Below are 13483 nucleotides of genomic sequence, written 5' to 3'. Positions count from 1 at the left end.
GTACCGGCTGCAGTCACGAAAACTGACACCAGCCGGGAGAGCGGTGTGGCGACCACATGTCCCCCCCCCCCCCCCCCCCATCTCCACACTCAGTGACGCCTATCTGGTGAGGAAGTCACGGAAGTCAGCCGGTACCGTTAGGTGTTTCGGAGCGTGTTCGGGCAGACAGTTGCATTAACAGCAAGAGTTACGTTCAAATACTTTTAACAACAACTTACGATGTTATATGCCATCATTTCTAAAGTTTGTCAATGGTGAGGAATATAAGGGACATAAATTGTTCTGCCTTATACAGTGTTGATTATGACCACTGTAGAGCGTTCTAGGGCTTTCCTGAAGTATAAGACACTTCTCTGTTCGAGATTAAACAGTGGTCTGAGTAAATTCGGAAGGACGACCGGCTGTCTCTGAATATTTTCACTTTAATTAGGATGGAGGAGTAATTAGTGGACCATGGCTACCGGCATAGGAATTTCACTTTCTTACTTCTCGAATACAGATTTTAATGGCCTGATCTGTGAAGGTATCCCACGTTTGCGCCTGAGTGTCAAAGCACTGCGCTAGCAGGTATGTGCAGTCACTATTTGCGCGCTTAGGCGCAGTGGCGCATCATTTTCGCGTTAGCCAGTGGCCGAAAGTTTGACAGTCGCCGTCCGAGTGGTGTCCTAGAGAGCGGGAGACTGAGACTCGCCCCGGTACAGAGGCACTCGGCAGTCCGGCGCCAGACGCGGCGAGCTCCCGCCGTGCGTTCACTAGCGGGCGGTGCGCGCGCCGCTGCCTGCTCGCAGGACTACAAGGAGTTCATTGACGCCGAGAGCCTGATGCCGCTGCCCACGAGCGACTTCCGCAACCCCGTGTGCCTCGAGATGAAAACGATACGCAGCAACGCGGCGGCGGCGGCGGCTGCTGCGACGAACAGCAACAACAACAACAACATCAGCAACAACAACGGCGGCCGCGGTCTGGTGGACGGGGTGCTGCTGCGCGGCGTCGCCTCCAGCAGCTACGACATGGGCAGCGTCGACAGCTCCGACACGTACGCCAGCTGCAACACCCACCCCTCGCACTCTCAGGTATGTACCGCAACACGTGGCACGAAGCGAGGCGCCCCTTGTCCACTGGAACCGGCGGAAATTTATTCGAGATAGGGAAAGTTTCTAAAATTGTCATTCCTTGTGGTATCTCATTAGGTCACTCTGAGAACGCGTCAGGCTCCAAGAACAAAATTTGGCACGATGTTCATAAATTTATTGTATCTGAAGGGATCGGCAATTCATCATCAGATCATCGTCAGACACTAAAAGCAACACCTTGATATCGCCAGCCTTTTCTGGCCCTCATCATCTGTACTATTCGGTGTAGTTACTACTGTTCATGCCAGTGATTATACTTTCTAATATGGATGTTCCTGCGCTTCCCCTTGTTTCCCCCAGATTTTTTTTTTCCCCGCATCTCGTGGTCGTGCGGTAGCGTTCTCGCTTCCCGCGCCCGGGTTTCAGGGTTCAATTCCCGGCGGGGTCAGGGATTTTCTCTGCCTCGTGATGGCTGGGTGTTGTGTGTTGTCCTTAGGTTAGTTAGGTTTAAGTAGTTCTAAGTTCTAGGGGACTGATGACCATAGATGTTAAATCCCATAGTGCTCAGAGCCATTTTAACCATTTGAACCCAGATTTTTTCCTTCTGATCTGTTTTTATGAAGCAGTTATGTCGAATTACGACTTCAGTTAATTTAATTTTTCTTCTGTGTATCACGTTAATCATGTCCTTTTCTGTAATCTCTTGTTTATTTTGTTTATTGAACTTGCTTCCAGTATAAGAAGTGTTTTCGTTCCTTTTCTATATACACATTTATGTTGCTTCTAATTTTTTCCTTGTTTTCCCAGAGGTCAACCTTCTCAAGCATGCCTTAAAATACTCTAACTAAAGCTCTTGATGAATTTCTTCCTTGTTTCTATATTAAGGTGGTTGTATGTTAATAAATATTATACTTCCGTTGGCATCTCTTATTGGTGTTCCCAATTATCAAATCTCATTTACTTCCATTACTACTTTTGGGCTGTCTTAATGTTTGCCCTTTCTCGTCTGATCGTTACGTTTGTAACCATTATTTTACTTTTGGTTGTTGTGTATTTTCAATCTGTGACTGTCTAAGGTATCACACACTTTTTCAATAAATAGCTCCTATCATATTCTGAATTCATCAGCAAATCTAATACAGTGTAACTCTTTACCATTGATTTTGATTCCTTTTGTGACACGTTATGTGTCTGTATTACTGGTTGGTTGATTTGGGGGAGGGGGCCAAACAGTGAGGTCATCGGCCCCATCGCGTTAGTGAAAGATCGGGAAGGGAGTCAACCGTTCCTTTCAAAGGAACCATCGGGGCATTTTCCTGAAGCGATTTAGCGAAATCACGGAGAACCTAATTCACGATGGCCGGACGCGTGTTTGAACAGTCGTCGTTCTAAATGCGAGTCCTGTGTGTGTAGTTTCCATAAATAAACATTTTTTGGAAGTAAATTACTTTGACATCTAAAAGGCAAGTATATTTCATTATCATACACAGTCATTTATACTGCACTACTGGCCATTAAAATTGCTACACCAAGAAGAAATGCAGATGATAAACGGGTATTCACTGGACAAATATATTTCACCAGAACTGACATGTGATTACATTTTCAAGCAATCTGGGCGCATAGATCGTGAGAAATCAGTACCCAGATCAACCACGTCTGGCAGTAATAACGGCCTTGATACTCCTGGGCATTGAGTCCAACCGAGCTTGCATGGCGTGTACAGGTACAGCTGCCCATGCAGCTTCAACACGACGCCACCGTTCATCAAGAGTAGTGACTGGCGTATTGTGACGAGCCAGTTGCTCGGCCACCATTGACCAGACGTTTTCAGTTGGTGAGAGATCTGGAAAATGTGCTGACCAGGCCAGCAGCTGAACATTTTCTGTATCCAGAAAGGCTCGCACAGGACCTGCAACATGCAGTCGTACATTATCCTGCTGAAATGTAGGGTTTCGCAAGGATCGAATGAAGGGTAGAGCCACGGGTCATAACACATCTGAAATGCAACGTCCACTGTTCAAAGAGCCGTCAGAGGTGACAGAGACGTGTAACCAGTGGCACCTCCTACCATCACGCCGGGTGATACGCCAGTATGGCGATAACGAATACACGTTTCCAATGTGCGTTCACCGCGATGTCGCCAAACACGGATGCGACCATCATGATGCTGTAAACAGAACCTGGATTCATCCGAAAAAATGACGTTTTACCATTCGTGCAACCAGGTTCGTCATTGAGTACACCATGGCAGGCCTTCCTGTCTGTCACGCAGCGTCAAGGGTAACCGCAGCCATGATCTCCGAGCTGATAGTCCATGCTGCTGCAAATGTCGTTGAACTGTTCGTGCAGATGGTTGTTCTCTTGCAAACGTCCCCATCTGTTGACTCAGGGATCGAGATGTGGCTGCACGATCCGTTTCAGCCATGCGGATAAGATGCCTGTCATCTCGACTGCTAGTGATACGAGGCCGTTGGGATCCAGCATGGCGTTCCGTATAACCTTCCTGAATCCACCGATTCCATAGTCTGCTAACAGTCATTGGATCTCGACCAACGCAAACAGGAATGTCGAGATACGACTAACCGCAATCGCGATAGGCTACAATCTGACCTTTATCAAAGTCGGAAACGTGATGCTACGCATTTCTCCTCCTTACACGAGGCATCGCAACAACGTTTCACCAGACAACGCCGGTCAACTGCTGTTCGTGTATGAGAAATCGGTTGGAAACTTCCCTCGTGTGAGCACGATGTAGGCGTCGCCAACCTCGTCAACCTAGTGTGAATGCTCTGAAAAGCTAATCATTTGCATACCACAGCATCTTCTTCCTGTCGGTTAAATTTCGCGTCTGCAGCACGTCATCTTCGTGATGTAGCAATTTTAATGGCCAGTAGTGTATTAATATGAATGCTACCTTTTTGATTTAACGATCCGAAATATTTTCTTGTGATTAAATCGTGAAAGCAAATATTCGCTTAAGGTATTTTTATTCCTGTACCACTGATGTTACGTTTAGAGTGGCCACTAAAAACAGAAACTAAAGTAACCAGCTGATTGACAGATTCCTACATGTTATCATAAAAATAACCGTCAAAAATGTCGCTGCTTGAAACTCCTCAAACTAGAAAAGCAGAAGATAAACTAATTAAAAATAGTCAGTTTTGATCCCATTAATAACAAAACTTGAAGCCATATTACGTTTGTGAATTCACTGTGTTATGATTTACTGTGTTATACTCATGCCACATGTTTTTAGTATTGACTAGCATATTGCGATTGAACAAAACGTGTTTTGAAATTTTATTTCTTTGGTTATTTGAGTAAAGAGTACCCCACGGCCAGCATTCAAATTAGATGGGGGACCGACTCTTAGCGACGTAGGACTGAACAAGATGGTTCTCTACGCTGCAATTTGACATGTTATTGTGAAAATGTGCCAATTGGTATGCATAACCCTAAACTCTACAACAGCATTTTGCCCTGTGTTACCCCATAGAATTTGAAAAGGCGCCAACTCCTAGAGATGACATATATTTTACTTTGAACTTGATAGTTTTTTATTTCCTTATTGTAGACAAGTGGCAAAATGCAACTCTGACTGAAATGTGCATCAAGGGGAGGAGTAAGTTCATTTGGGAATTGTTGACGGATGGCAAATAGTGTTTACTTTTTGTTGGGAAACGGCTGCGGAATCTGCGCCTCAGGACATTGGAACTGTCCCTGTCTGTAGCTCAATATAGCCTATACGAGGAAACGACTGACAAAGGGTGGAAACTATTTGAGCAATGTTCTGCGAAGCTTCGAGCCCCCCTTGATTGCAGGACAGCGTCGAAACCGTCTCTGCGTGAAGAAAAGGGTATATCTCGTTAACAGTTGGACAACCAATCAAACCTATGTTATGTAATGGTTGCTCAAGTCACAGTATTTCCCGTTGTTCTCGACAACGCTAAGTCTGCTGTTTGATAGAATCAGAATCATCCGTATGAACGTACAACACTTCTTCAAACTACCCAAATCAGTTACTGGTCTCTGAGAATGGAAGCTTTTCGATCTTGTCTCCTTCTAGATGAATTTCTGCGGACTGCAATAAGACGAGTATCATTTTTATACCGGAGACCAGACAGAGGCAAACGTACCATCTCAGTTATTTTACAAATTCAGTTACATTGTCAAAGGGTCAAAGAGTATTACCCCCAAGCAATAGCCTCATTCCATTCGAGACGGTACAGAATTACTTGGAACTGTGTACAAGAAACTAAACCAACAAAAATCGTGCAGTGTCCATTAGTTGCAAGGGATAGTCACAGAGATTTAACTACCGCGATGAAAAAATAAAGTTACGCAATTAAATTTTTACTTGTTTAGACGTAGATGTCTACGTACATGGTACACACAGAAGTCCAAGCGCGACAACGCCGCTACAGCATCCAAAACAAAATGGCGCAACCCACTGATATAGCGGCCACTGGTGACATGATGCGGATCTGTGGCCCAGGATTCTGATGTTAAGCAGGATTGAAGACACGTACATGCAAAGAAAGAACAAATTAATTTCATACTTTTATTATTTCGGAGTAATAATTAAATCGTTATGACTGAAAGTGGCAGTTAATTTGTTACGTGCTTCAGGGATCATATTCAAGCTAAACGTTATGATACGGTTCGTAGGAGCAGAACAAACACAGAACACATATTTAAAAAATTTTAATGTTTATATGGCTACAATTTAGAGTTATTTTCTGTACAATTAATTTCTTCTTTTTATGAAATTCTCTGTGCTAAAGGACGATTTGTAAGGAGAAACTATAATGTACTTTTTAATACATTTCAGCTCTCAGACTTTTATTTCCATGGGTAGATTGTCAAAGAGTTTTATAGATGCTTATTTTACCCCTCCTGTGCCAAAGTGACATTCATTAATCGGTTCTGCGGATTATTTTTTCCTTCTGGTGTTGCACTTTTTAATATCTCCGTTACTGTCAAATTCAGATGGAATGCTGATAATAAATTACGTAGGTCAGTAAATGCACTGTGAAGATGTGCCAAATATTACCAGCCACTTAAAGAGATCCCTGTAATATGTACGCTTGTTGACACCCCACATATAATTCTAATTACCTTCTTTCTTAGTTGAGTGAGCAGTTGCCCCAGAATACCATCCCATAAGGCATCAGCGAATGAAATTATGCTAAAATGGTAACTTACTTCTGTATCCCCAAAGTAGGTAATCGTTCGTGTAACGAAAGCAACCGAACCCAAGTGTTTGAGTAGGTCTACTATATGGTTTTTACAGTTTAATTTTTCATCATTACGCACACCTAAGAACCTGAATCTTTCTATCCTGTTTATTGTTTCTTTTTTATATAAGCTGTTTTTCTTAAGTAGTCTTAAGCTTTCCCACTTTTGCAAAGCAAGTTATTAACTTTCATAATTGCATCTTTTACTATTTTCTCTGTTTATGCTTCATTGTTCAGTTTTACAACAATGTTTGTATCACTTGCAAGCAGGAGTACAGATTTGTTCGTTGGCAATCCTGGGGTTTCAGAAGACGACTGCTCAGAAACTGCAAGACGCACAGAAAATAAATGCAAAAAAATGTTCAAATGTGTGTGAAATCTTATGGGACTTAACTGCTAAGGTCATCAGTCTCTAAGTTTACACACTACTAAACCTAAATTATCCTAAGAACAAACACACACACACATGCCCGAGGGAGGACTCGAACCTCCGCCGGGACCAGCCGCACAGTCGATGACTGCAGCGCCCTTAGACCGCTCGGCGCGTCCCGCGCGGCTGAAAACAGATGCACGTCAGTGGATGTCACATCTCCAAGTCTTAAATCACATTATAGGTGCTCCATATGGGCAGTGTTTGTTATTTGGCAACCATCAGTACAGACAGAAGAGCACATGTGCCCAATTCATTGAAGTTGTTATGACATCGGCCCGCTTTTGAAATCTCTTCACCGTATTGCCTGTCTCACGGCACGAACTAATTTGATCGAACGATATATACTGAGGTGGCAGAAGTGATGCGACAGCGAGATTTACATATACAGATGGCAATGATATCGCATACAGAAGGTATAAAAGGACAGTACATTTGGTGAAACTGTCATCTGTACAAAGACGATTCATGGTAAAAGGTTTTCGACGTGATTATGGCTGCACGACGACATTAACAGACTTTGAACGCGGAATCGTAGTTGGAGCTAGATGCAACTGACATTCCATTTCGGATATCGTCAGGGAACTCAATATTCCGAGATCCGCAGGGTCAACAATGTGCCAAGAATACCGAGTATCAAGTATTACCTCTCACCAAGGACAACACGGTGGCCGCCGGCCTTCACTTAACGACCGAGAGCAGCGGCGTTTGCAGACAAGCGACCCTGCGTGAAATAACCGCAGAAATGAATGTGGGACGTACGACGAACGTATCATTAGAAACAGTGTGTTAACGGGCCACGGAAGCAGACGACCGATGCGAGTGTCTTTGGTAACGGCACGTCATCAACTGTAGCGCGTCTCCTGGATCGTGATCATATTAGTTGAACCCTAGATAATCGGAAAATTGTGGCGTGCTCAGATGAGTTCCGATTTGTGTTGGTAACAGTTGATGGTAGGGTTCGAGTTTGGTGCAGAACCTGCGAAGCCTTCGACGCAAGTTGTCATCAAGGCACTGTGCAAGCTCGTGATGGCTCCATAATGATGTGAGCTGTGTTTACATCGAATGGAATGGGTCCTCTGGTCCATCTCAACTGATAGGTGCCTGGAAATGGTCATTTCTGGCTTCATGGTGACCATTTGCAGCTATTCATGGACTTCATGTTCCCAAACAAAAATGTCGTCTCACCAGTCTATAATTGTTCACAATTGCTTTGAACAACATTACTGACAATTTGAGCGAATAATCTGGCCCGTCGAACATTTATGGAACATAATCGAGAGGTCAGCTCGAGCACAAAATCCTGAACTAGGCAACACTTTTACAATTATGCACGGCTATAAATGTAGAATTTCCCAGTAATTCTGTAGGGTACTTCCAAAAGACTTGTTGGGTGCCAGTCGAGTTGCTGCACTACGCTGGGTAAAAGGTGGACCGACACGATATAGGGAGGTATCCCGTAACTTTTCTCACCTCTGAGAAGATGATTTGCTTAGATGTTCTGACACGCCTGGTCCCAAGCGGCGCGCTCTGCAACTACGCCACGTGGAGTATCACGAATCGAAACTTGTAGACGTTCTCTATCCACTGATATGTCACTTCTCTGTACGTGTCGTAGTTTTATCGTAGTCATTTTGTGCAGCCCTGGACGTATTCGTGAATACACTGTATTTCTGTTGCCTGATGCAAATGGCCGCACTGTGAGCCGCTGTGTGCGCGTCCGGCAGGGCGACCTGACGGCGGACGGCTGCTGGGAGATGGTGCTGGACAGCAACCTGTACGTGAACCCGCTGGAGGGCAGCCCGGTGGACGGCAGCCCGCCCGCCGCGCTGCAGCCGCCGCTGGCGCCGTCGGCGCTGCCCGTCAAGAAGAGCGCCTCCAGCGACAAGGCGCTGCGCAGCCTGGGCGCCTCGCCGCTCGACGAGACCTTCGAGGGCTTCGGCGCGCCGGAGCGCGAGCGCGGCTCCCGGGGGTCGCTCAACGACGCGCCGCTGCCCAAGCACCGCAAGGCGCGCTTCCAGCAGGTCGGTAGGCGCAAAGTGAGTCCTCCTTCCGTCCTTCTCGCCTACTCTTAACGACTGTGCACCCGCTTTCGCAGCGCAGAACGAGAGTCTGTAGGCTTGGCACCGAGATGGCGTTGGCGTCAACAAGTTTACTTCCGTTATCTTGGAATACACTGACGGACATGGAAACTTTTACATCGTGGAAGACCAGTCCGATATTTATCAAACTTTGTGGAAATGCTCGTCACATGACAGATCCAGTATTGCGATAATGAAAAAACATTCACTTCATTCTCAACTCTCTTATGCCGTGGCCACACAGTCTGTCCAATCGAACGTCAAAATGAATTTTTCCAAGTTTCTGAGAACATAGTGTGGAAGAAGCACTTTAGGAGGTCTTTCCGAACATGCAGATCAATATGTAGCATGTCAGATATTGTGAACTGGCTTTTGAAGGGCAGTGATATCAACATTACCTGAATGTACACTACTGGCCATTAAAATTGCTACACCAAGAACAAATACAGATGATAAACTGGTATTCATTGGACAAATATGTTTACTAGAACTGATATGTGATTACATTTTCACGGAATTTGGGTGCACAGATCCTGAGAAATCAGTACCCAGAACAACCAACTCTGGCCGTAATAACGGTCTTGATACGCCTGGGCATTGAGTCAAACAGAGCTTGGATCGCGTGTACAGGTACAGCTAGCTGCCCATGCAGCTTCAACACGATACCACACTTCATCAAGGGCAGTGACTGGCGTATTGTGACGAGCCAGTGGCTCGGCCAAAATTGACCAGACGTTTTCAATTGATGACAGATCTGGAGAATGTGCTGGTCAGGGCAGCAGTCGAACGTTTTCTGTATCCAGAAAGGCCCGCACAGGATCTGCAACATGCGGCCGTATATTATCCTGCTGAAATGTAGGGTTTCCCATGGATCGAATGAGGGGTAGAGTCACGGGTCGTAACACATCTGAAATGTAACGTCCACTGTTCAAAGTGCCGTCAATAAGAACAAGAGGTGACCGAGACGTGTAACCAATAGCACCCCATACCATCACGCCGAGTGATACGCCAGTATGGCGATGACGAATACACTCTTCCAATGCGCGTTCACTGCGATGTCGCCAAACACGAATGCGACCATCATGATGCTGTAAACAGAACCTGGATTCATCCGAAAAAATGACGTTTTTCCATCCGTGCAACCGGGTTCGTCGTTGAGTACACAATCGGAGGCGCTCCTGTCTGTGACCGCAACCATGTTCTCCGAGCTGATAGTCCATGCTGCCGCAAACATCGTCGAACTGTTCGTGCAGATGGATGTTGTCTTGCTAACGTCCCCATCTGTTGACTCAGGGATCGAGATGTGGCTGCACGATCCGTTACAGCCATCCGTTACACAACAACGTTGCACCAGACAACGCCGGTCAACTGCTGTTCGTGTATGAGAATTCAGCTGGAAACATTGCTCATGTCAGCACGTTGTTCCGTCGCCACCGGCGCCGACCTAGTGTGAATGCTCTGAAAAGCTAATCATTTGCATATCATAGCATCTTCTTCCTGTCGGTTAAATTTTTGCGTCTGTGGCCCGTGATCTTCGTAGTGTAGCAATTTTGATGGCCAGTAGTGTATAGCTCAGGTCTCTGACCAAATAACTTCATCGTGCCTGCAGATTCATGTGCTTTGCACGGCCCGTGGTTTCTTAGTTTGGAAGTTAAATTTCTATCAGTCTGTACGTGATGAACAATTGTTTATTTGTTTCTTGTTTTGAACTTCATGTTAATATGTGATGTAATAGGCCGATGTTAGAGCGGAAACGGAAAGTGTATTTCTTTATGTACTAGTGACAATTCGTAGCAACCACATTATAGTTCGGTAATAAATGAAATATCACCATCTAAAGCTGGAGTTCAGCATCCAGACAATATAGTGATCACTGGTTTAAACGTAGGACAATGACATGGAAAAATGCCAAAAGGGTGACATGACACCACCTCTCTTCCCTTCGGACTCGCGTGACGTAGTATTGGCTTTTAGGTGAAGCCTATATGTATATATGTAAACACCAGAAAATTGAGGATTTCTCGAAAAAGCGTCGTTAACTGTACGATTTGATGCAATGAAAAGATAGGCAACATGATATTCGTGGTTAAAGAATTATTGTAACCTGCGTATTATGAAAGTACGCTGTTTCATGGCAACAGCACATTGAAGATCTATGAAAAACCCATTGTTCTTTGTACAGTTTATTATACACACATTAAAAAAGTTTTAAGGCAACCCGGTTCTCAGGACTCCTGAAGATAGACGCTGACTGACGATACTGTATCACAAACACAGTCCCTTGGACTGTTCAGAGACGTCACTAAAATCATCCAGAGATGTAAACAACCATCCATGAGTAGTGCCTATTAGACGCAGGGGGTCCGACAACCGATTAGTTCCATTCATTTCACCAGGAAGAAGGTACACGGCTCGTATTGTCTGTAGTTTAACCACGCGTAGGCGGTTAATACCGCGGTTCGATAGTGTCCGCATTGTTACTTTGCGTCAGGAAGGACTCTCAACAACAGATGTGTTCACGCGTCTCGGAGTGAACCAAAGCGATGTTGTTCGGACATGGAGGAGATACAGACAGACAGGAACTGTCGATGACGTGCCTCACTCAAACCGCCCAAGGGTTACTACTGCAGTGGACGATCGCTACCTACGGATGTACCATGACGGCAACGCCACCAGGATGAGTAATGGTTTTCGTGCAGCCACAGGACGTCGTGTTACGACTCACACTGTGACCAATAGGCTGCATGATGCGCAACTTCACTCCCGACTTCCATGGCGAGGTCCATCTTCGCAACCATGACACAATGCAGCGTAGTACTGATGGGAGCGGTAACATGCCAAATGAACCGCTCATGATTGGCATCACGTTCTCTTCACCGATGAATGTCGCATGTGCCTGCAACCAGACAATCGTCGGAGACGTGTTTAGAAGCAACCCGGTCAGGCTAAACGCCTTAGACATGCTGTCCAGCAAGTGCAGCAAGGTGAAGTTCCCTGGTGTTTTGTGTGGCATTATGTGGGCCTTACGTACGCCGCTGGTGGTCATGGAAGGCGCCATAACGGCTGTATGATACGTGAATGTCATCCTCCGACCGATACTGCAACCATATCGGCAGCATATTGGCGAGGCATTCGTCTTCATGGACGATAATTCGCGCTCCCATCGTGCACATCTTGTGAATGACTTCCTTCAGGATAACGACATCGCTCGAATAGAGTGCCCAGCATGTTCTCCAGACATAAACCCCATCGAGCATGCCTGGAATAGACTGATAAGGGCTGCTTATGGACGAAGTGACCCATCAACCACTCTGAAGGATCTACGCCGAATCGCTGTCGACAAGTTGTACAATCTGTATCAACAGTGCCTCTATGAACTTTTCAATAGTATGCCACGACGAAAACTTGCTTGCATCAATGCAAGAGGACGTGGTACTGGGTATTAGAGGCACCGGTGTGTACAGCAATCTGGACACCACCTCTGAATGTCTCACTGTATGGTGGTACAACATGCAATGTGTGGTTTTCATGAGCAATAAAAAGGGCAGAAATAATGTTTATGTTTATGTCTATTCCAGTTTTCTGTACTGGTTCTGAAACTCTCGGAACCGAGGTGATTCAAAACTTCTTTTGATGTGTGTGTTAATGCTATTTAATGACATATCTGTGATTAAAGCTTCCACGAGATGTTAACATGCAAAGTATGGCCGTACGTCGTTCATGTGCACTACAGCGTAACGGCGTCGAGTCGTAAGGTGAGGGGTGATACGTTGCTGCTTCGCGTCTCACAGGCCGACCTTCGCATTTTTATTAGGTTCTGATACTTTCATATTAATTTAGTAGAAGTATGTTCTATAACATTCGGTACTACGTAAATATAAATGCACTCTTTCTGAGGAGTGAGTTTGTTCGACTGGCTTTATCTACAAGACAGCTTGTACTACTTGCAGTAAGACATTTTACACTTTCTTGTTTCAAGTCTTGTATCTCACGCGTTGTAAATATTATGCTACTGAATAGGGACAGTGATCACGTAAGAATGACCTTAGGGTTTTACTAAAAATGAGAATGATGAAATAATTGTTATCTTTTATGGGTAAAGTAGTAAATGTGCATTTTGGTTCAGCTAACGTAGGAACGCTACGTCCGCCCACTCCATAAATAGTATGATCTGCGAGCGAAATAAAGCCGAAAACTGCAGCGCGCTGAGGTAACTTATACCACGTTGAGGGACACGTGCTGTATGCACAAGTCGCGTCATTTGAGAGCGTTCAGCAACACCCTGAACTCGGCGCGCTTAACGTTGACGTTCGCAAGCACGGTCCGTGTGTCGACGGCTTTATCGACGTCAGTATGAGGCGTCTTTCCATCACATCCCAGTTATCCTCTTACAGGTGACAATTCAGAGGCTCGGGTAGGACCATCAGCGATCCATGCAGTCCTCATGGCGTTTTTGGTGTACACTGCAGTGCTATGTGTTGCGTAGTCTTACTGGAATATAGCATTTGGTAGCCATGTCATGAAGGGCACGATAGCAGTGCTTGCCATTCTCCCCACATTCAGCCTACCTTGTACAATTAACACATCCGTTCTACTGTCGTACCGAATAGCTTTACACAACATAATTCCAAGAAGTAGAGAAGTATAGTTCTCGAGATT

At 45.3% G+C, this 13483-nt stretch overlaps 1 protein-coding gene across 4 annotated transcripts in view; it reads left to right on the top strand.

The window, feature by feature from the left end:
* LOC126354246 (potassium voltage-gated channel protein Shab) overlaps window positions 1–13483 on the top strand; it is a 1056422-nt gene that overhangs the window by 948220 nt on the left and 94719 nt on the right. For 3 of the 4 annotated variants that reach the window (XM_050003752.1, XM_050003748.1, XM_050003750.1), the window contains 2 exons: window positions 789–1073; window positions 8471–8782. In XM_050003752.1, coding sequence (XP_049859709.1) covers window positions 789–1073; window positions 8471–8782 — 597 coding nt within the window. The remainder of the gene's footprint in view (window positions 1–788; window positions 1074–8470; window positions 8783–13483) is intronic. The other variant, XM_050003751.1, reaches the window with a different exon arrangement.

Source organism: Schistocerca gregaria, chromosome 3 (assembly GCF_023897955.1).
Source record: "Schistocerca gregaria isolate iqSchGreg1 chromosome 3, iqSchGreg1.2, whole genome shotgun sequence".
Lineage (NCBI taxonomy): Eukaryota > Metazoa > Arthropoda > Insecta > Orthoptera > Acrididae > Schistocerca > Schistocerca gregaria.
Note: the sequence above shows the minus strand (reverse complement) of the source record. Positions and strands in the feature narration are given on the sequence as shown.